General features: G+C 50.0%; 1 protein-coding gene across 1 annotated transcript in view; it reads right to left on the minus strand.

Moving 5' to 3' along the window:
- Nucleotides 1-10,299: 10,299 nt before the first annotated feature.
- Nucleotides 10,300-23,910, minus strand: part of LOC102935027 (solute carrier family 22 member 13) — a 39,449-nt gene continuing 25,838 nt past the window's right edge. The window contains 2 exon segments of the mRNA XM_037891572.2: nt 10,300-10,409; nt 23,468-23,677. Of these exon segments, the coding sequence (XP_037747500.1) occupies nt 10,334-10,409; nt 23,468-23,677 (286 nt within the window). The 3' untranslated portion in view covers nt 10,300-10,333.

The following is a 23,910-nucleotide window of genomic DNA, read 5'->3' on the forward strand; positions in this document are numbered from 1 at the left end:
CTCTCGGGGCAAGTGTCAATCACAGGTTAGGGTTGCCAACTTTCTAATGTCTGAAAACCGGACACTACAGCAGGAGAGTAGGACCCTCCCACCGCCCATGCTCTGCCTCGTCATCTTCCCCAGGCCCTGCCCCCCTGCTCCTTCCTCTCTCCCCCTCCCCCCATCTCTAGCTGCTCTCCCCCCTCCTCATTCCTCAATCCTCTACACCTGCTCCCTGCCGCCGCAAGCTGACTCCCTCTGCTCCAGGGCTGGGACAGGAACTGCAGCCCCTGATGCGGAGCCTGCCTGCCCTTGAGAGGCGCCCCTGGCTGAGCAGGGGCTGGCACGAGTTGATGACCCAGCGCCTCCCTCCCCCCTCTCCCATGGTAACTGGACTTTTGGTGTCCAGTCAGTACATCTGACTGGACACTGCACAGGTCCCTTTCGAAAATCAGATACCTGGCAACCCTAGCCACAGTAGGATTGATCTAGCAGTATACAGAGGGGAGGGGAGGGAGATCACAAACGAGTTTGAACCTCAAGATGGGGATCTGTGGGCCACCTGGGAAATCTCACAGCCATCCAAGAGAGCTGGAGACACCAGTCTGAGAACCTTGTTGACATTGTTAGTGCTTAACACATACACAGTGACAATAGATTCATAGATATTAAGAATCAGAGTTAGTTGGAAAATGGGCTTTTTTCTGTGGAAAATTCGACAAGAATAAAAATCACGTGTTTTCCTCAGATTTTTCCATAGAAAAATTTGGCTTTCTGGTGAAAAATTGAAAAGAGAAATATTTCAATTTGAAAATGCTGCTGTGGCATCTCATGGGAGTTGTTGTTTGGATGCCTCTTGCTCCCATTCTCCTTTGTAGCTGGGCTTCCTGGTCAGACTACAATCTCTCATGATACACCGTGGTCTCCTCTCATGGAGAGGTGAGACATTTGTGTCATGGGAGTCCCCTCTCATGGTGCATCAAGGGAGATGAAGTCTGTCTGGAGAGCCTGACTCACAGAGGAGAATGGGGACATGAGGAAATGGAACTACGACTCCCATGGTGCACTGCAGCAGGATAGCCAAATAGAAATATTTCAGTTTGCAGGCGTTTGGTTTTTTGACCCCACTCCCCCCACAAAAATCCATAGAAACCAGAAACTTCTAGTGAAAATTTTCATTTAATCAAAAACCAAAAATGTCCATCATAAAAGTATTTTGATGCAAACTTTTCAACTAGCACTAATGATAATGATAATTCTTTCCCTCACACATAGTACTCAACTGTTGTCCTGATGTGTGTTTTACAGCTTGCATAACGCCACTGCCCTCCATGGGGTATTTTACTGCAAAGTCCATTATAAGCAGCTTGCCAAAGCCAGGGGAGGAAGCGAGGAAGAAAAGATTGAATGCAAACAAGACCAGCAGCTACACGCAATGCTAACACCAGGCCAAGGATCAGAGCCTAGGAATAGATATAACAGGGCAGAAAAGAAAATTGTGCAGAGAGAGAAACTGCAACCCAGATCCTTTAATTCACATCCACGTCACAGCTTGGCGCCACCTGATGGAAGTAGGCAACTGAGCAGTGAGTTTGTCTCAAGAAACCAGCTCAGAACTAGCTGGCCGCCTTTGAAGAAAAGCTCTGCAGAGGCAGCCAGGAACCCGGACAAACCTGGAAAGGGCGAGGGGAGAGACACTGCACTGAGCTTAGAAACCTGTCAGGCCGCAGGCAGCAGAGCTGATGGGGTTATGCTCAGGACTCATGATGGAAAATCAATAGCAGAAACGGCTGTGAAAAAGAAACCAAGCCTGTTACCTGGGGTCACCTTTCTAAAGGAGGAAGGGCAAGGTTTTCCCTGGGTTAAAGCAGCGGGTGGGAAAGGAGAGCTCAGAGATGGTAAAAAGAATCTGGAGTTCATGGAGGGAAAGGTGGCGAGAGCGCTGAAAGGAAAGCAAGGGAGCAGAGTATCTGAGAAAGTTGCTGGTTTCCAGCAGAGTAAACCCAGACTGGAGAGTAAGAGTCTTCCTGCCATCTCACCATTAGCATTGGTGCCTGTGAAACCTCCTGCCCCTGGTTCCTTCGTCTCCCATTCAAAAGCACTAAGAGCTACTAACTGGACATCTACAACAGCTGTTCAGGCTGGTGCTCTCCGTACTGCAAAACTCCTGCCGAAGGATAACAAGCTTAGTGTAACTCCCTCCACCGAGGCCCTGTTTAAGGAAGGAAACATAAACTTTACCGTAGAGAGAGCTGAATCTGTTCCCAAAATTACAGTTAATTTGCCTGAACTGACTCTATCCATGAGTTCAAATACACAGGACCAGCAGCATCCTCAGGATCCTGGGCGTGGCCCATTGGCCTCCCACGTCCTAGGAGAAGCTGAGACGCACAGCATTCCAAACATGGTACCAGAATGCGGAGCAGGGGGTTACATTTCTTCCCTGCATAAGCCTGAAGCTCAGATGCATCCAGCTGAACATGATGCTCTCAAAGGCAATGAAACAACTTGCCTCCCCAGTGAGTCAATGACATCTTACACAGTGGCTGGCTCACCAGAGCTGGGAGTTTTGGTGCCATTACTCCAGACAGCTGAGCAGGTGAATGAGAATTCAAAGACAGACAGCCAAGAGTTCTCTGGAAACCTAATGCCACTAACTTATGAGGCAAATGTGCAGGGATGTGGAGAAGACCTCAAAAGCAATGGGGCAGAGGTTGAGAAAGTAAAAATAATGCAGCCAGAGAGCAAAGACTGGTATGAATTTGTGGAGCATACTTCTGGACATCTCTCTCAGGAAAGCAAGCCAGAAGGAAGAGCCATCTCTTCAGCTGGACAGGCAGGGAAAACAGATGATCAAACTGGGTCCTACTTACCAGAAATAGCATCTCAAAACATGTATGATCCCCTAGTAAATATCCCACAAGGGGATATTTTGATAGATAATGTTAAACTATCTACTAGGGACATTTCAGGATCAATGGAGACACATCTGAATACAGCCAGCGCTACTGGGATCTCACATGATAAGCCCAGCAGCTCAGAAGATACTAAACTCAAGTCAATGGGTCAAGATGACATTTTGGGTCAGAGCAGCCTTCATATTTCTGAACCACTGGGCAGAAAGTTAGAAGCTTTCAGATCTAATGAATTAGCAGACAAACCTGAAACTCACCTAGCAGGAAATGGGAATGTGGATGCGAAACCCCAACATGAAAGTGAGTCACATGGAACTGCTAATGCTCCCCAAGGCAAAGGGACTGGAAATGGTCATGCCAGGAAAGATACACTCGCAAAAGCTTCCAGTCTTGGGAAAAATCCCTTTGCTAGGCTTTTTGCTTCCGAAAATAAAGGCAGCACCTCAAAGAAAGAGCTTGCAGGGAAAAAGAAACCCACGAAGCCCCAATCTGCCTTGGTGACATTATTTGGCTATTCCTCAAATAAAGACAGGAATCCAAAGGAAAGTCTTACAAAACCTTCATCAAAACTTTCAGAGCAAACAAACAATGGAGATCAGCAGGAACCTTCCCAGACTGGAAGCTCCTCAAGCCAGGCAGAGCAAAAGGCCAACAAGAAAATAACAGCATCAGATGCTGTTACTCAGATCGGAAGAGCAGAGGCAACCCCACAAGATTCACCGCAGTCTTCTGGGTACCACTTGGGAGATGGACGAAGTGAACGTTTTCCACATTTAGACAGCACTGAAGTCTTAGGGTCCAATGTGCTTTTGTTGACTCCTGGTGCAGACAGTTTGAGCAATGCTCGACATTTACATGAGGCACCTAGTCTTGAATTTCATAACCAACCTGATTTAAATGTGCAAACTGCACAACAGGGTGATGCCAGTTGCTCATCTTTGATTTCATCAAGGGACTCTCAGGAAGAATCTCCAGGAACCACGGAAGGCAGACAGCCTCCTATGGGACCGACGGCTGCAACAGACACTAGTGTGAGTCTGACCAGTGAAGGAAAGCATTATGACACATGTCTACATAAAATGGAAACCCTGGCTGGTTTGGATGACCAAGATTCAAAGATCAAGACTGGAACCTTTTCCACACTAAGTCATTTAGGAGCGTCACACAAAGAAATTGACCTTCCTTTAGAAGACAGAGATCTTTTAGAGTCCAATACACTTTTGTTGTCTGCAGGGGCCAGTAATTTAAAAAGCACAAGCAAAAACTTTCCTGGCATCAGTGGCACAGATATCCAACGCCCAGCTGATTCAGACACGCAAAATTCGCAAGTGAAGGATCAACCTTCCTCCAATTTAAATTCCTCAGAATTATACAATACAAGTCCATGGCAGAGAAATGACCCTCAGCTGCTATTAAAATCCAGCTCCCTTCTCCTGATGGAAGACGACCTTTTAGATATTGACGATACTCATGGAATTTGGAACTCTGAGTTGCTACAGCAGTTTGAGCTAGACTCCCACTCTCAGGTGGACACAGATGATCCTTTTGGACTGGGTCTCGACACTAGACAACCAACTACTGATCATCTGCATACTTTGAGAGACAACTTTCAACCAATGTCCACATCTATTCCCCACGCTGCTGAGCCCCTTAATGATATCCTGGATACCTTGAATACTGATGCAACAGCAGCACTCCAGCAAGCACTGATGATAGTGGAAAAGAGTGTACAAGCACCAGATCTTCCATAGTATTGCATGATGTCCAGCCCCATGCAAACCTGGCTTTGCTTAATGATGGGTTTAAAACCCAAGACTGTTTTATATAGATGTGATTAATGGCTAAAAGCACAAGCACACACACATGCACGTACTATAATTTAGCTGACACTGAATTTGAATGTCTGTGATAATTTTTGAACAGCATGGAGATCAGAGTTGGAGATCACAGCCCAGGTCCTGGTGGATAAGTGCCCGTATCACAAAATCCATGATCACAGCTGGATCCTTGTCAGCAGTCTCCACAGAGAATTGGCCACAAGGACTAACCTACCTTTTCTCATCCCTTGAACAGGGCCTCTTCATGCTGGAGCTGAAGCATGACTTCAGGACAGCACGGAGAAAGCTTGAACTGCTGTTTTCTATGTTATAGTGGATTCACAGAGGCCTTCAAGCTCCAAAGATGTCACTCTAGTAAGCTTTCATGGGCAACAGATTCAATCAGAAACCAGAAGGGAATAGCACTGTCATTTGAGAATCTACCTCTCCTTAATAAAAATGACAGCAGTGGAGATGCAAACTCTGCAAAGCAACAATTTCCCATCGCTTTTCACCATGTTGTTTGTACAGCACCTAACAATAATCCTTGACTTCCCCCTGCCTTCAACACCGGTGATCTCGCTCCTCCTCCTCCACATCCTGTCCTCCCGTTGGCTTTTCTAGCACCTTCCTCCCATAGTTTCCCCTTATCAGTCTCGCAGCTTTCTCAGCATGTCCTTTGGCAGTTCCTCTCCTTTTGGCCCATCTCCCCTTCTCAGAGGGAGTCCCACAAGATTCTTCCTGTGTGCATGCGTGCCTGTATATGCATGTATTGCTCCCCTCTACTCAATACTCCTTTCTGTGCAATGGGTCCTATATACTGCTAATAGTGATCTTCCCTTTTCTAAAGTGTGGGGGTGTGGGGGGGGGGGGTCCTGTGCTTCTTGAGAGAAGTCTATCCCCTGCTGCTGCTGTGACGTTCAGCAGGGCCACACTGTGCAACTTAACAATAAATGTCACATCTTTGATAGCCATTGATTTGTTTCAGGTGTAACCTGCCTCCCTCCCCCTATGGAGTTTGCCAGCTCCTGGAGCTCTGGACTGAGCCTTTAGAAGCTAGCTGTCAAAGCCCACGGACCCCGCTCCCAGCATACGTGGAGTCAGGGTTGAAACAGACAAAACTAGAAGCTGCTGCTGGGACCAGTGAGCTTTTATGCAGGGGGTGATCTGGACAAGCAGTCCACTGGACAATGACAACCCAGGGCTTCACAGCCCTCAGCAAGTTAACAGAGGAAGGGCCAGCCTGACAAAGAAGGTGTCCCTCCTAACTGTGCAGGAGGCTAAAGCGGGATGGGTGGGGAACCCAGGTGCTGCCCCTGGGGGACTGGAAGTCCCAGGGGAGTTGTAGAGCAAGCTCACCCTGCACTCAACCCTGAGCAGAAGCTGCTGCGACACCTGTCCTGCAGGTCTGGCTGGGCTTGCCATTGCAACCCCGGCGCTCGGGGTGGCAGCACCGCTCAGGTTTGGCCCAGCGCCCCCTGATGGCGGGGTTCACAGGCCCACATCTGAGTGAGTGTCGTGTCACAGTGCCACTCACTGACATTTGGCCCTGCAACCCTCTGTCAGACCAAACCTGAGCAGTGCTGCGACCTGGTGCACCGGGAGCTGGGTTACAACACGCAGAGCAGGGAACCAAGCCCAGCCAGCCCCGTGAGAAGAGGAGCTACGTGAACTGGGACAGGGGATTGTGTGGCTCAAAACGGGCTAGTCCTGCAAAACATGGGGCTGCTGGGAGGTCGGAGAAAGCGAGTTTAAGTTGGGAAGCTGGGAGAGAGAGAGAGCGCAGCTCAGGGCGTCCCTGCCACATTCCCACTGCCCCCAAAGGAGTTGGCGCTGCTCTGAAATCTAGTTGCCCGGATCCAGTGGCTCCAGCGACCGGAGACGACCAGTAACTCTTGATGGGGGAGGCACAATTTAAAGGTTTGGGAGGCGCACGGTGACAGCCCCACGCGTCACCTCTGGCCCCTTTCCCACTTCCCCTGCGCCTCCCACACCCAGCACCACCTCCCCCCCACTCCCCACACAGCTCCTTCCTCACTTACTTCTCCCATCGCCTCCTACTGTGAGCGCAGCACGGGCCAGAGCAGGCTCCAGCCAGCTACTGCAGAGCAGGTAACTGTGGCTGCGGGTGAGGAAGGGACGAGACTCAGCGGGCTTCCCTGCACCCTCTCTGGCAGAGCTGCACTGCCAGCCCCATCTCTCATCCCAACTCTGGCCTTCTAGTAGGGGGTCAGTGGGAGCGCTAGGTGCTGGTGCCTTCCCAGGCACATCCCCCTCCACCATGTTCAGCCCAACTCCCACCCTGGCAGAAATCTGGGCAGGCATGTGACCCCACGTGGCCCCCACACTCATCTTCTCTGGCAGGGACCAGCACCCAGAGAGGGAGAGATCCAACCTGCCACCAGCTATCGAGGGCCAGCCGAAAGCCCAGGATTGCAGACCAGGGAAACCAGCAAGCCCAGTTGGTGTCAGGAGAGATCCCTGCCCCGCTTGGGGGTGAAGATAAAGTAAAGGTGACTTTTGTTTAAGCCAGCCAATGCCACGGCACTCCAACTCTCCAGCTCAGGCCACACAAGCTCAGCCATGCCATCCACCTCGGGGAGGTGCCAGGAAGGGAGCTGGGGCTGGAGGAGCTAGAGAGTGTTAGGAGGTGGAGAATTGGGTTATTTATAAAATGTTTAGTAATTATTAATCCTTTCCTTCCCCAGATCCTAGTTTTCTGTTCCCAGTAAAGCCCCCACCCTCTCTGTTGCTGTTCGATTTGGTGTAGCATTCCTTTGCTGCAGTTTGCTGCATTTACTTTTTCTCCACTGTGCACTGGGGCTTTGCCCTCCAGGCAGCTTGGAGTATTACCCTGGCTTTCTCAAGGGACATCACCCCCAGGTATGCAGCAGAGTGAGGAGTCACCTTGAGCAAAGACACTCGCGCCAAGAACAACAAAGCTAAACAGGTCCCAACCTGCACAAGGAGTGGGGAGAAGCCCCTCCAAGTACTGGGGATCCCAAGTAGCTGGGAGAGAAAAGAGGAGGAGGCTTAAGCCACACCTCAGGGAAGGGGGCTACACAGATTTCAACACTCCTTTCCCCACATGAACCCTCTTATCCCAGCTGGGCTGGGGAACACAGCCTGAGGACAGCTGTGCCAGTGCTACTTTGGGTTACAATGGGCTGTAGAGGTCATGTGATTTCCAAACGAAACAGGTGGAGAGACATGTGGGTGAGCACCTGAAATGAACCTCCAGTCCTCCTGAGGAGGCAGGGGTTAGCGTGTGAGCGGAGAGGCTGGATCATTGCCCACTCTGCCACACTCTTCCTGTGTGACCTTGGGCTAGTCACCTCACCCTCTGAGCTGCAATTCCCCTTCTGTAGAATGAAGATAAATACTCTCTTCCCCCTGCCCGTTCTCGGTCTTCTCTATAGGGTCTTCAGCGCAGGTGCTGCCTGTTATGTGTCTGTACAGCGCCTAGCACACTGGGGCCCTGTAACCTATGCTACTGAGGAAAAACTTCCTAAGTGTCAGGGTGGTTAAGCACTGGAATAAATTGCCCAGGGAGGTTGTGAAATCTCCATTGTTGGAGATTTTTAAGAGCAGGTTAGACAAACACCTGTCAGGGATGGTCTAGATAATACTTAGTCCTGCCTTGAGTGCAGGGGGCTGGACTAGACGACCTCTCAAGGTCCCTTCCAGTCCTATGATTCTATGAATAGCAACCCTGGCTCAGACTCGATACACTACGTTGGGCTAGTGAAACACTCCCGATACGCACGACTCCCCAACCCACACCCACCCCCAAATTCCCAAGCCCCCGTTAAACATGGCCAATTTTAGCAGAGGTGAAGTCCAGCATCTGCTGCTACAAGCACACGTACAGACATTCCCGCCACTGGTTGTAATCCTCAATTGCCTCCTTTACACTGCAGCAAATAATTGCCAGAGTTCATACGGTACATAAACTATCGGTAAGAAGGAAGGGACAATACAGCCAGCACACATGGAGGTTTTTATTTATAAACAGAGTTTAAGCCAAGAAGTTTGTGGTGGCAGATGTTGAAAAAGGAGGAAAGCCAGATTCAGCTGCCGTTATGCCAGCCGAGAAGGGGCTCTGCCCTTATGCCACCCTGGTCCAGTCAGGAGCCAAGGGGGGGCAGGGCTGGGCTTCTTTCCGTCCCCTTGTTGTGCCCCTGCTGAGTGCAGGTTCTCAAAAGTGGGAAGTCTGCACCCCGGCTTAAAAAGTGCGGGGAAGGGCCCCCGTGTCTGGAGCCTATGGCTGTGCCCAGTGTTCCCTCGAATTTTTCCCACGCTTGTGCAGAATGAGTTTTGTACTTGCACCAATATGGAGGTGATGTGTGACACATCACGTCCATATTGGCGCACACAGCAAAATTCACATGCTGGGGGTGGGGCCGCGGGGTGCATGGGGGTGAGGACTCTGGCTGGGGGTGCAGGCTCTTGAGTGGGGCTGGGGATGAGGGGTTTGGAGTGCAGGCTGCCCTGAGGCTACAGCAGGGAGAGAGGACACCCCCAAGCTCTCTCCCCGCCACAGCAGCTCCCGGGCTCAGGCCGCGGGATAGGTGCCTCTCACCCAACTGTGGCAGGGCTGGACCATGCTGGGGCCAGGGCGCCTCTCCCTCAGCCGCGGCAGGTCCGTCTGCAGTCCAGGCCACCGGTGACAGTCCGCGGCTTCAGGCTCCCCATCCATAACTGGCGGCCCAGAGGAGTGGCAGCGACTGTGGGCTCCTTCCCACCACCACCCCCGTCACTGGCAGGCAGCTGCTGCCTGATGGTGACTGAGAGCAGTAGCGGAGAGAGGGGGACATGAAGAGAAGTCCTGGTCCTGCCACCATTATAAACCTGGTACTATGGGCTGGGGAAGGGGCGCCGCAGCCCTGAATGCCTGCACGGCGCTTAATAGGCGGCTGCACGGCTACGCAGCTGAGAGAGAACTTAGTCTGTGCCCCCTAGAAAGCCTGGCAGGCGCGCGCCCTCCCTCGTTGAGCACCTATGACTTGTTAGATGTAGGGTGACCAGATGTCCTGTTTTTATAGGGACAGTCCCGTTTTGGGGGACGTTTTCTTATATAGGCGCCTATTACTCCCCACCCCTGTCCCGTTTTTTCACACTTGCTATCTGGTCACCCTAATTAGATCGTTTCATTAAATCTGTTCCCCTGCCCACGGGGGACTGTTTTCTTAGGCTGTGTCCAGTCCTGGTTTATATATTTGTAAGTGATTCCCAGGCTACTCCACAGATGAATAAAACTCACACTTGGGAAAGGTTTGTGCAGCTGGGGGAGAAGACGAAACAAGAGACCCTGTCTTAGCTTCTGATTTTTATCTTAAATTCATCCCTTCAATTTCTCCCAGCTCGGCGTTGTATCTAATACTCACTGAATGGAGCAGGAGTGATGAACTGCAGGACTTACTGGGGAAGGCCAAGAGGGAGCACATGGGGAAGGCAAATGGGAAAGAGGAGAACAAGTGCTGGCAGAGAACTGTTCTGCTCCAGGAATTAGTGTAAATAAAGAACCAAGCTGAATCCACTGATGGCTTGCAGACCTCATTCCCAGTACAACACTACGTGGTCTTTGATTCCTCAGGATCTTATGGCTGTTTGCTGGCTCAGCTAAACGCGCGTGATCCTTGTGTGTCCTACATCTCGGTCGCCATCTTTTCGTTTCAAGTGTCCATTTTCACTGGACCTAATGAAAGGGAATATGGTTAAATATAGGAGAAGGACCCTTTTCAATATTACAACAGCTTTTCCAGCTTTGCCACTGGCTTGCTGTGTAGCCTTGGGCAAATCATTTAACATTTATAACATTATAACATGAAGACAGTCACAGAGGTGACTAAGAAAGGGTTCTGGCTATGTTTGATGCATACTTTATACCTCAGAGAAATGTAGTTTATGAAAGAGCATGTTTCCACCAGAGAATTCAAGATCCAGGAGAAAATGTTGGTTTTAAAAAAAAAAAAACATGTGCACTGAATACAGGAGCTCTCTGCATACATTGGCTGAACACTGTGATTTAGGGAATGCAAAACATCAGACAGAGGCTGGTTACTGGGTTAACAGACAAAACCTTTCACAGCAGGTACAACTGAAAAGAGATTTAACCCTTGCAACAGCTATTCAAATAGCAAAGCACTCCGAGCTGGTGAGACAGCAAAACCCAAGAGCAACTTGCCAAACTTGAAAAACAAGAAACTAGCTTAGAAGCTGTTAACAGATGCAGCATGAGTGCTAAAAGCTATTCCCATAAGACCCCTGAGGCAAGGAGAGAGAACTCCCAGGCCGAAGCACAAATCCCAGACCCATTCCTTGCTCTTCTGAGTTACAGATCAACACCAAGCTACTGCGTATAGTCCAGCACATCTACTGATGGGAAGACAACTCAGAACTCCTATTCCAAGTTTGGAAAAGAATCTCTCTCTAAAGTAGCCAGAAGTGAAGAGAGTAGCCAAACTGGATAAAAAGCCAGAAGGAGTCCACAGACATTTTTACAACAGATATCACTCTGTTAGAGAACTGCTGGGTGTCAGGGACCGGAACAGCTGCCAGCCTGCTAACTGTCCTGCTAGGCAATCAAGGAGCCCAGCTGAACTGCCTTCGAACTCAGTGGCCACAGCCCCGACTAGTTCTTGGTTGAGCAGTCCTGCTTATAAGCTTGACTCCACAGCAGATCAGCATGTGCTGAGTGCATAGCATGCCCACAGCTACCCTTGCCCTTGTTCCAGTTCTTGCTTCAGCCTGCTCCCAGCTCCTGCGTCTTCTTGTTCCAGCTCTGCACTAGCTTCTGCTCCCCACTGGCTTTGACCCCCAGCTCTGCCTCTGGCTTACAACTCTGGTTGCCCCTCTGGCTCTGGCATTCAGCTTCTGTTTATGCAGTAATGATCCCTAGATTCACCTCTTGCTTACAACTCCTGTTTATCTCCCTGCCCCTGGCTCTGGCATTTGGCTTCTGACCCCTCCAGTAGTGACCCTGGGCTTGTTTCCTGGACTCTGCCCACCCTGGACCCAGCTCCAACAGGTAGGCCGCCGAACTCTTGCTTTCACCACCAGGCATGACTGCCCACAGCCCAGACAGCAACAGTTGAAGCAGCCCAGTGCAAAGGCTAGGGACCCATCTCACTGTCATGGACCTACACTTTCCTGACAGCTCTGGTAGGGGCCATACAGAGCTTGCAGTCACAGGTGTCCACCCTGCAGGGGCAGAATGTGGCCCTACAAGCCCAGGCGGCTTCACCGGCAACCCCAGCTCTTGCCCCCCAGGAGCCAAAGACCCTGCTCCCAGACAAATTTAGTGGTGATCATGGTCAATTCTGAGGTTTCCCAAACCAATGCCAGCTCCTCTTCTTGCTTCACCCCTAATTGTTTCCCACAGATAAGGGCTCATCATTAGTCTGCTCACTGGGGAGCCCATCGCCTGGGCCTCCACACTCATGGAACAGTCCAGGCCCCTCCTGGGCCAGTTGGAGCAGTTCATTTAGGCCATGTTGCCTATCTTCAGTGACCCCCACCACACCCAAACCACTGAAGCGAGGCTGCAAACGCTACAGCAAGAGCGCACTCAGCTGCCCAATACGCAGCCGAATTCCACTGCCTCTCCATGGACGCTGTGTGGAATGACACTGCGCAGCATCATCAGTTTTGGACTAAACGATGCTATAACGGACAAACTGGCACAGGTCAAGCCCCCATCCCGTCTCAACAACCTGATCCACCTGTGTGTCAGAACTGATGACCACCTTGCTGAGCGACACCATGAACATGGCACAGCCCCTTGAGCCCAGAAAATGCCCCAGCTTCCCATCCCTCAGCTGCTCACCCCACTCTAGGATCCACCACCCATGCATATCAACCAAGCCCAGCCACACCTATCTGAGGCTGAGAAGAACTGATGCCAAATTTTGGGCCTGCATCTGTATTGTGGGGGCAAAGGTCAGACCAGCTTTGGAGTTGGGAAATGTCGAGCTCCAGCCTCAGTTAGAGTTCCAGGCTGGGTCGATTCTTTTCCCCCTCCAGAGACTCTCTACCTCAATGCACCTTTTGGGATAGCAGCAACCACCAATCCTCCCTTGAGGCATCTCCAACTGCCACTGCAGCTCCTACTCCCAACAAGCCCTGGAGGTTCTGTTTGACTCGGGGGCCTCCGGTAACTTTATGGACCAGGACATGGCAAAGGCCCAAGGGATCCCTGCCATGTGTAAGAATTCCCCAGATCTGGTTGAAATCACTGATGGGTCGCTTCTGGCCTCAGGGCTAGTGACCCACCAGACACCCCCTTAGGGGTCACCACCATTCAGGGGCACCAGGACACTCCTCAGTTCAGGTTGATTCAGTCCACCTACTCATGGGTCATCATGGGAATGCCCTGGCTCACTGCCCAGGACCCCTGTATTGATTGGCAAAAAGGGACAGTATGCCCTTCATGTCTATCTGCAGGAGAATCTGCAAACAAGGTTTATCCAGCTATCCACCTCTCCAGCTGGGACCCTGATCTTCATTAAAAAGAAGGATTGTTCCCTGAGGCGCTGCATTGACTACCGGGCCCTCAATAAGGTGACAGTTCACAACCATTGTGCACTTCCCTCATTCATGAATTCCTAGACCAATTACACTCTGCCTGAATTTTTACAAAGTGAGACTCTCGTGGGGCCTATAACCTGGTCTAAGTGTAAAAAGGAGATGAATGGCAAACCACTTTCCACACCCCTTATGGACACTTTAAAAACCTAGTTTGCCAGTCTGTGTAATGCTCCCACGATCTTCCAGCATTTTATCAACAATATTTTCCAGGACATGCTGGATCAGTTCATTGTTATTTATCTCAATTACATCCTTTATTTTTCCCCGATGACGAAGCACAGCATGACCAGCACATGTGGAGGGTCTTGGAAAGGCTTTGCCAACACCACCTGTATGCCACACCGGAGAAATGCCAGTTTGACCAGGATACAGTAGAATTTCTCAGCTGTATCATGAGGCCATGGATCTACACAAGGTGACAGTCGTTGACTGGGCAGTACCTAGGGATGTCTAGGGGGTCCAATGCTTTTTGAGCTTTGCCAATTTCCATACATGGTTCAACAAGAGTTTCTAAGGATGGTTGCCCCAGTCACAGCCCTCCTGCGAAAGGGAGCCCATTTTTCTTGGACTCCAGAAGTGCAAGTGGCTTTTGATCACCCAAAGCAGAAATTCATCATAGCCCACATTTTAGTTCACCCTGACCTGGGCTGGCCACTTGTGGTAGAAGTGGATGCCTCAAAGCTGGTGCTGGGAGGAGTCCTCTCCCAAACAGCAGCTTCCAATGGTCGGCTTCACTCTGGCACTTTTTACTCACGCAAGCTCATCCCAGTGGAGCAAAACTATAACATCCTTAATAAAGAGCTACTGGCCACCAAAGCAGCCTTTGAGCAATGGTGGCATCTGCTCGAAGGCAGCAGATTCCCAATCCAAGTCCTCACCAACCACAAAAACCTGGAATTCAAGATGACATTTTGGCACCTAAATCAGCGACAGGACCAGTGGTCCCTCTTCTTCACACAATTCGACTTCCTGTTGACCTACTGCCAGAGGACCAGGAATGGGAAGGCAGATGCATTATCCCAAAAGGATTGAAAACCTAAGCAAGAGACACCATCCACAATCTTCAAACCATCAAATATCATCATGGGTACCACTATCTGCAACCTACTACCCTTCATACGTTTCCTGCTGCCCAGTGAGCCCTTTCCAGTTAAGATTCATCAAACTCTAGACAATGCCAATGTCCAGACTGACTTGACCTTCACACTCCATGAAGAATTTCTGTATCAGAACATACCTGATGTCCAACCCAGGTTGCAAATGCTACAAATCTGCCATGATGCTACTCTGGAGGGTCACTTCAATCAATTCAAGACCCAGGCCCTGATGCTGAAGAGTTTCTGGTGGCTGGCCCTCTGCACTTCAGTAGCAACTTAAGTCCAGTCCCATGACCTCTGCACCTGGACCAAAACCACTCATTTTTCTTCAGCCCTTGCCCACTCCACCTCCACTTTTTGTCAATGGACTTCATTGTGGAGCTACCCTCCTGAGGATACACCACAATTCTAGTGGTAATCAATCACCTGATAAAGATGGTGCATTTTATGCCATTTCACGGCCACCCCAGCACCCAGGAAACAGCTCGTCTGTTCAAAGACAGTGTCTTTCACTTTCTTGGATTGCCCACATTGCATAGTATCTGACTGGGGTTTCCAGTTCGTTTCCCACTTCTGGTGGGAATTTCTGCACATCCTGGGCATCGAAACTTACACCTCAACTGTTTACCACCCTAGTACCAACAGTCAGGCAGTGACAATCAGGCTCTGGAGCAGTATCCACGTGATCTCCTAAATTACCACCAGATGATTGGCTGGTACTCATTCCCCATACAGAATTTGCCTACAACAACTCCACAAGTGCTGCGACCCAGCAGACCACTTTATTTGCGAATTATGGGTTCCACTCTCAGTATCACCCCGAAATCCCCCTTGACTTGCCAACGCCCAACGTTGCTGACCTCACCACAAACATCCACCAAGTACATCAAGAACTCAAGCACTGGTTAGAAGAGATTAGGCCAGCATACAAGTGCCACACCAACCAACACCATCAGCTGACCTCTAATCTCAAGGTAGGGGATAAGATTTGGCAAAACCTGAGATCCATTTGGGAAACTGGACCATAAATACTTGGGACCATTTGCAATCATTGAACAATTTAACTAGGTAGCCTTCTGACTGCAACTGCCAGAACCCCTTGAGATCCCATGTTCCCATGTACCCATGTTCCACATCTCCCTCCTGGAACTTTTCATCAAGAATGCCTTCCCATAATGCACTACTCCTTCCCCTCCACCGATAGCCATACAGGGTCAAGAGGAATACATGGTCCAGCAGATTCTGGACTCCCGCCAAGTCCAGGGAAGACTCTAATATCTGATGGGGAGGCCCAGAGGAGCTTTCATGGGAACCTGTGGAACACATCCAGGCCCTGGACCTCCTGTGCACCTTCCACTGGGCCTACCCCATGAAACCTGCCCCATGGTCCCCTGGGAGGCGATCCTGAAGAGAGGAGAGTGCTGTTAGGGACCAGACAAGCTCGGAGCAGCTGCTGGCCTGCTCCCCGACTAACTGTGTTATGAGGCAACCAACGAGCCCAGCTGCATTGCCTTAGAACTCAGGGGCAATAGTCCCAGATTGGCTGTTGGTTGACCAGTCCGGCTTATAAACCTGGCCCCCACAGCAGAACAGCAGCTGCTCGACACATACCACACCCACAGCTGTGCTTTCCCTTGTTCTAGTCCTTGCTTGAGCCTGTGATGGGTTCGGTCCCAGAGATCCCCTTGGGACTGCCACCTGACGTGCTGGAGTTACCTCTGAGCCTGTTTTCCCTGCCAGCTTGGGACTCCAGAACCCTGCCTTGTTGAGCCAGACACACTAGCCTGCTGCAACACAGACTCAGGGTCTGAGCCCCCAAAGCTGCAGGCTTTAAGTGAAAACAGCTCTGCAGGTTACCTGACTCCAGCACCCAGACACCCAGCTCCCACTGGGATCCAAACCCCAAATAAATCCATTTTACTCTGTATAAACTGTATACAGGATAAACTCAAATTGTCCGCCCTCTATAACACTAATAGAAAGATATGCTGTTTGCTCCCCCAGGTATTAATCACTTACTCTGAGTTTACTAATAAACAAAAGCGATTTTATTAAGTATAAAAAGTAGGATTTAAACGGTTCCAAGTAATAACAGACAGAACAAAGTAAGTCACCCAGCAAAATAAAGGAAAAATACGCAAGTCTAAGGGTATGTCTACACTACAAAATTAGGTTGAATTTATAGAAGCGATTTTATACAGTCAATTGTGTGTCCCCACTAAGCAGATTAAGTCAGTGGAGTGCATCCACAGTACCGTGGCTAGCGTCGACTTCCGGAGCGTTGCACTGTAGGTAGCTATCCCACAGTTCCCGCAGTCTCCGCCACCCATTGGAATTCTGGGTTAAGCTCCCAATGCCTGATGGGACAAAAACATTGTCGTGGGTGGTTTTGGGTACGTCGTCAGTCGCCCCTCCCTCCATGAAAGCAATGGCAGACAATTGTTTCGTGCCTTTTTCCGTGCGGATGCCATACTGCTTTCAGCAGACAGTGCAGTAGGACTGCAAACCATCATCATCCACCACTTCTGCTGCAACTCTGCTCTCCTGCAGACGCCATACCACGGCAAGCATGCAGCCCGCTCAGCTCACCGACACCACCGCTGTTGTGTCCTGGTGCTGCTGGCAGCAGACGGTGCAGGAGGACTGCAAACCATCATCATCCACCACTTCCAATGCAACTCTGCTCTCCTGCAGACGCCATACCACGGCAAGCATGCAGCCCGCTCAGCTCAGCTCACCGACACCACTGCTGTTGTGTCCTGGTGCTGCTGGCAGCAGACGGTGCAGGAGGACTGCAAACCATCATCATCCACCACTTCCAATGCAACTCTGCTCTCCTGCAGACGCCATACCACAGCAAGCATGAAGCCTGCTCAGATCACCACGGCAGTTATGAGCATTGTAAACACCTTGCACATTATCCTGCAGTATGTGCAGAAATAGAACCTGCAAAAGCAGGCGAGGAGACGACGGCAGCGTGGTGACAAGAGTGTTGAGGACATGGACACAGACTTCTCTCAAAGTACGGGCCCTGGAAATTTGGACATCCTGGTGGCAATGGGGCAGGCTCATGCCGTGGAACGCAGATTCTGGGCCCAGGAAACAAGCACAGACTGGTGGGACCTCATAGTGTTGCAGGTCTGGGATGATTTCCAGTGGCTGCAAAACTTTCGCATCCGTAAGGGCATTTTCATGGAACTTTGTGACTTGCTTTCCCCTGCCCTGAAGTGCAAGAATACCAAGATGAGAGCAGCCCTCACAGTTCACAAGTGAGTGGCAATAGCCCTCTGGAAGCTTGCAATACCAGACAGCTACTGGTCATTCGGGAATCAATTTGGAGTGGGCAAATCTACTGTGGGGGCTGCTGTGATCTAAGTAGCCAACGCAATCACTGAGTTGCTGCTATCAAGGGTAGTGACTCTGGGAAATGTGAAGGTCATAGTGGATGGCTTTGCTGCAATGGGATTCCCTAACTGTGGTGGGGCAATAGACAGAACCCATATCCCTATCTTGGGACCGGAGAACCAAGGCAGCCAGTACATAAACTGAAAGGGATACTTTTCAATGGTTCTGCAAGCACTAGTGGATCACAACGGACGTTTCACCAACATCAGCGTGGGATGGCCGGGAAAGGTACATGACGCTCGCATCTTCAGGAACTCTGGTCTGTTTGAACAGCTGCAGGAAAGGACTTACTCCCCAGACCAGAAAATAACCATTGGGGATGTTGAAATGCCTATAGTTATCCTTGGGGACCCAGCCTACCCCTTAATGCCCTGGCTCATGAAGCCTTATACAGGCACCCTTGACAGTAGTAAGGAGCAGTTCAACTACAGGCTGAGCAAGTGCAGAATGGTGGTAGAATGTGCATTTAGACGTTTAAAAGTGCACTGGCGCAGTTTACTGACTCGGTTAGACCTCAGCAAAACCAATATTCCCATTGTTATTGCTGCTTGCTGTGTGCTCCACAATCTGTGAGAGTAAGGGGGAGACGTTTATAGTGGGGTGGGAGGTTGAGGCAAATCGCCTGGCCGCTGATTACATGCAGCCAGACACGAGGGCAGTTAGAAGAGCACAGCAGGGCGAGCTGCGCATCACAGAAGCTTTGAAAACCAGTTTCATTACTGGCCAGGCTATGGTGTGACAGTTCTATTTGTTTCTCCTTGATGAAAACCCTCCCCCTTCGTTCACTCTACTCCCCTGTAAGCCAACCGACCTCCACCCTTGGATCACCACTTGCAGAGGCAATAAAGTCATTGTTGTTTCAAAATCATGCATTCTTTATTAATTCGTCACACAAATAGGGGGATTACTGCCAAGGTAGCCCAGGAGGGGTGGGGGAGGAGGGAAGCACTGGTTGGGGTGGTGCAGGAGGGGAGGACAAGGCCACACTGCAGTTCAAAACTTATTGAATGCCAGCCTTCTGTTGCTTGGGCAGTCCTCTGGGGTGTAGCGTTGGGTGCCCGGAGGTGTCTCTCTCTTCCCCCCCTCACCCCCCCCCCGCATTCTTGGGCATCTGGGTGAGGAAGCTATGGAACTTGGGGAGGAGGGGGATGGTTACACAGGGGCTGCAGTGGTGGTCTGTGCTCCTGCTGCCTTTCCTGCAGCTTAACCATACGCCGGAGCATATCAGTTTGATCCTCCAGTAGCCTCAGCATTGCATCCTGCCTCCTGTCATCATGCTGCCGCCACCTCTCCTCTTGCTCGTCCCTCCTGTCCTTGCATTCATTTTCTGCTTTCCTGGACTCTTCCACTGTTTTCCTCCATGCATTCTGCTGAACTCTTTCAGTGCAGGAGGACTGCATGAGCTCAGAGAACATTTCATCGCGAGTGAGTTTTTTTCGCCTTCTTATCTGCGCTAGCCTCTGGGACGGAGATGATGGGGGAGCGTTGAAACATTTGCAGCTGTGGGAGGAAAAAAAAGGAGAGTAGTATTTAAAGAGACACATTTTAGAGAACAATGGGTAGACTCTTTCACAGTGAACCAAGCTGTTAACATTACATAGCACATGTGCTTTCAGTACAAGGTTGCATTTTGCCTCTTATATTGAGGGCCTGCCAGTTTAGTGTGAGAGATCACACATGCAGGGCTGGGCAACAGAATTCGGCTTGCAGGCAACCATGGTAAGCCAGAGTCTTTTGCCTTCTTCAACCTTCATAACATGTGGGAATGGTTTCAAAAAGCAAAGCCCTCATTTCCCATAACAAGCACCCGTTGGGCTGGCCATTTAAAATGGGTTGACCATTTAAAAGGAGGGGGTGCGGTTTTTGGGTTAACGTGCAGCACAAACCCAACTAAATCCTCCCCCCCCCACCCAATTCTCTGGAATGATCGCTTCACCCCTCCCCCCACCATGCGGCTAACAGCGGGGATAATTTCTTTTCAGCCACAGGCAAACAGCCCAGCAGGAACAGCCACCTCTGACTGTCCCCTTAATAAAATTCCCCTATTTCAACCAGGTGACCATGAATGTTATCACTCTCCTGAGGATAACACAGAGAGATAAAGAATGGATGTTGCTTGAATGCCAGCAAACACTGGGACCATACTCTGTCATGCTTTGTTATGCAATGATTCCAGACTATGTGCTACTGGCCTGGTGTGGTAAAGTGTCCTACCATGGAGGACGGAATAAGGCTGCCCTCCCTAGAAACCTTTTGCAAAGGCTTTGGGAGTACATCCAGGAGAGCTTCATGGAGATGTCCCTGGAGGATTTCCGCTCCATTGCCAGACAGGTTAACAGACTTTTCCAGTAGCTGTACTAGCCACGAATGCATCCCAAGTCTTCAGGGAAAATTAATCATTAAACATGCTTGCTTTTAAACCATGTATTATATTACAAAGGTACACTCACCAGAGGTGCCTTCTCTGGCTTCATGGTCCAGGAGCCCGGGTTAGGAGGGTATTGGCTCCAGCGTGATCAACAGTTCCTGGCTATCAGGGAGAACAGTTTCATCCTCCACCTCCTCATCATCTTCCTTGTCCCCCAAATCCTCATCCCTGTTAAGTGAGACTCCCCCCTTGCAGGAGTTCACGTATAGGGGTGGGGCAGTGGTAGGGGCATCCTCTAGAATTGCATGCAGCTCATCATAGAAGCAGCATGTCTGGGGGTCTGACCCAGAGCAGACATTTGCCTCTTTGGTTTTTTGGTAGGCTTGCCTGAGCTCCTTAATTTTCACGCAGCACTCCTGGGGGTCCCTGTTATAGCCTCTGTCCATCATGCCCTTGGGGATTTTTTCAAATATATTGGCATTTCATCTTTTGGAACGGAGTTCTGATAGCACGGATTCATCTCCCCATACAGCGATCAGATCCAGTGTCTCCCCTTCGGTCCATGCTGGAGCTCTTTTGCGATTCTGGGACTGCATGGTCACCTGTGCTGATGAGCTCTGCATGGTCACCTCTGCTGATGAGCTTGCCACGCTGGCCAAACAGGAAATGAAATTCAAAAGTTCCTGATGCTTTTCCTGTGTACCTGGCTAGTGCATCTGAGTTGAAAGTGCTGTCCAGAGCAGTCACAACGGAGCACTCTGGGATAACTCCCGGAAGCCAATACCATCGAATTTCATCCACACCACCCCAAATTCGACCTGGCGATGTCAATTTCAGCACTAATCCTCTCGTCCGGGAGGAGTACATAAATCGATTTTAAGAGCCCTTTAAGTCAACAAAAATGGCTTTGTTGTCTGGACAGGTGCAGGGTTAAATCGATCTAATGCTGCTAAATTCCACCTAAACTCATAGTGTAGACCAGGGCTAAACCTAATACATGAAGAAACTGATTACAGGTAAAATCTCACCCTCAGAGATGTTCCAATAAGCTTCTTTCATAGACTAGACTCCTTCCTAGTCTGGGCCCAATCCTTTCCCCTGGTACAGTCCTTGTTAGTTCCAGCAGACACCTTAGGTGGAAAGCAGGGGTGTTCTCATGATTGGCAACCCCCTTTGTTCTGTTCCACGCCTTTTATAGCTTTGGCACAAGGTGGAAATCTTTTGTCTCTCTGGGTCCCCACCCCTCCTTCTAAATGGAAAAGCACCAGGTTTAAGATGGATTCCAGTATCAGGTGACATGTCCACATGTCACTGAGACCCCAGCCTCCGTTCTTCCTGGGCTGGCCCACAGGTACCCCGGAAGGTTTGCAAGTAAACAGAGCCATTTACAGGTCATTGATTCTGAAGTACCCGTAATGGCTTCCACTTAATATGTTTACATCAGTAATACAAGTTTATGTCTTATTCTCCTCACTCCAGACATAGAAATAATACATGCAAACAAATGGAATGAGCACACTCAGGAGATCAAAAGCTTTGTAATGATACCTTATAAGAGACCTTTTGCATAAAGCATATTCCAGTTACATCATATTCACACTCATAAGCATATTTCCATAAAACATTATAGCGTGCAACATCATGCAGCCTGCTTCCAGTTCTTGCGCATTCCAGCCCTTGTTTCAGTCCTGCTCCAGCCCCTTCTTCCCCCTAGCTTCAGACGTCTGGCTTTAACCCCTGGATCTGTCTCTGGCTCACAACTCTGGTTGATCCTGTGGTTCTGGCATTTGGCTTCTGTCCAGGAGTGGCAGAAGGTCCCTAAAAGTGGGGGAGCCCCGCACTGGTGTCCAAGCTGAGGCCCCGGCCCCCCTTCACTGCCCCTTCCCACAGAGGCCCCGCTTCTGCACCACCTCTTCCCCCCAAGACTCCACCCCCTGCTCACTCCTCTCTGCCCCTTCCCCCCCCCCCCACCTTTAAATCTGTTTGGTAGCCATCCTGCAGCAAAAAAAACTTTAGTACCAGATTTCAAAGAGAAACTGCTGAGCTTCAGTTCATTTGTTTAATCCTGAGCTGATGGTGTCGGATTTGCAAAGACTGTGACGGGCTCACCAACGACAAAAGCAGGTTCTCCTCCCTTGGTGTTCACACCTCAACTGCTGGAAGAGGGCCTCATCCTCCCTGATTGAATTAACCTCGTTATCCCTAGCCTAATTCTTGCTTGCATATATATACCTGCCTCTGGAAATTTCCCCTACGTGCATCTGACGAAGTGGGTACTCACCCACAAAAGCTTATGCTCCAATACGTCTGTTAGTCTATAAGGTGCCACAGGACTCTGCCACTTTTAAAGCTTTTACTGTATTTTGTAAACGATAGAAATCTAGAACTAAAAGGGGGAGATGTGATGGAATACTGTTCAGCCACTAGGTGTGTGTAAAATACCTTATTCAAAGTTAACCTTAGCCATACCTGGCAGAGCATTAAGAGAACTTATGATGAACACTGTTAGGGGGCTTATTCCTTCACCCGCTTACTTCCCTGGTCCTTCTCGCATGAACAGAGAGCAACAATACCCGAAGTCCAAAGGTGCAAACAATTCGATGTTTATTGGGGTGAACTTCCAGCAAGCATCATGCCAGTTTCCTTCCTTAGTGTCCCAGCTCCTTCCCAGCTCCGACACCACAGATCCTTACCTGTGTCCCTGTTCCCATTACACACCTAGTATGTATGAGCGAGCTCTGCGACCAGTCCATATCTGGGACAGAAGAACGTGACAGCATGGCAGTAGATTCCTGAGAGGGTAGATCAAGACTTGCTTCAAGCAAAAGTCCCAATCAGGTTCTGGCACTGGGGCCCCAGGGGTTCCTCCAAAACCTAGGAAGTTAAGCATCTGGGGACTGGTATTTCCCTAGTGGCTAGTCCCCCCATTTTCCATAAACCTGACTCCCTTTCTCACCCACAGTCAGATTGTTTAGCCTCTTCCTTTCAGAATTAGATCCTGTCAAGCCACCTGCTTGATGAGTACTGACAGTGCAGGTGGGAGGTGGGTGAGTTGTGCATTTCATTCACTGATGGGTCTGAAAGAGCTGGAAGCTCAGTTGGGGACCACTCTTTGTTTCACCTCAATGCTCAAAACACTTTGTGCGTTGCAGAGTTTTTCATGAGCTACAAGTCAGGCCTCAGCACTGCCTTGACGAGCACCAAAGAGGGAAGCAACAGATCCCACCAGTGCCATTTAGCCACAGGTGAAAAGACGAGGGACATAGAAACATCAGCAGACAAGTTCTGAGGACTCACCACTAGCTCTCCTTAGCTTCCTCCGTGTGATCCTGAAGCTCTTTGTCACGTGTCTCTGGAAGCAGGAAGCAGAGGATTCCTGCAATCACTGGAGTGCTTCCAAATACCGCCATGGGAATAGTGGGATGGTACTTGTCCAAGAGACTAATCAGAGGGGAGATGATGCCACCCACTCTGGCTGACATTGAACACAACCCCACACCAGTCTGCCTGGTAACAGAGCAAAACATGGAAGGTGTAAACAGCATGCATTAGAAGAAAGTCTTTGCTTATGGGGATGTCTCCAGGGGTTTAGATCCTTGTTCTATTCGATGGCTTGGGAAAATCCCAGTTCAAGCCTTGATCAGCACCCCGTCTTCCACAATTGTAGGTAGTGCTAGAGGAGAACTTAGAATCTTTAGCCTTTATAATTTTGGGGAAAATCTCCCATCTTTGCATTATTA

Source organism: Chelonia mydas, chromosome 2 (genome assembly GCF_015237465.2).
Source record: "Chelonia mydas isolate rCheMyd1 chromosome 2, rCheMyd1.pri.v2, whole genome shotgun sequence".
Lineage (NCBI taxonomy): Eukaryota > Metazoa > Chordata > Testudines > Cheloniidae > Chelonia > Chelonia mydas.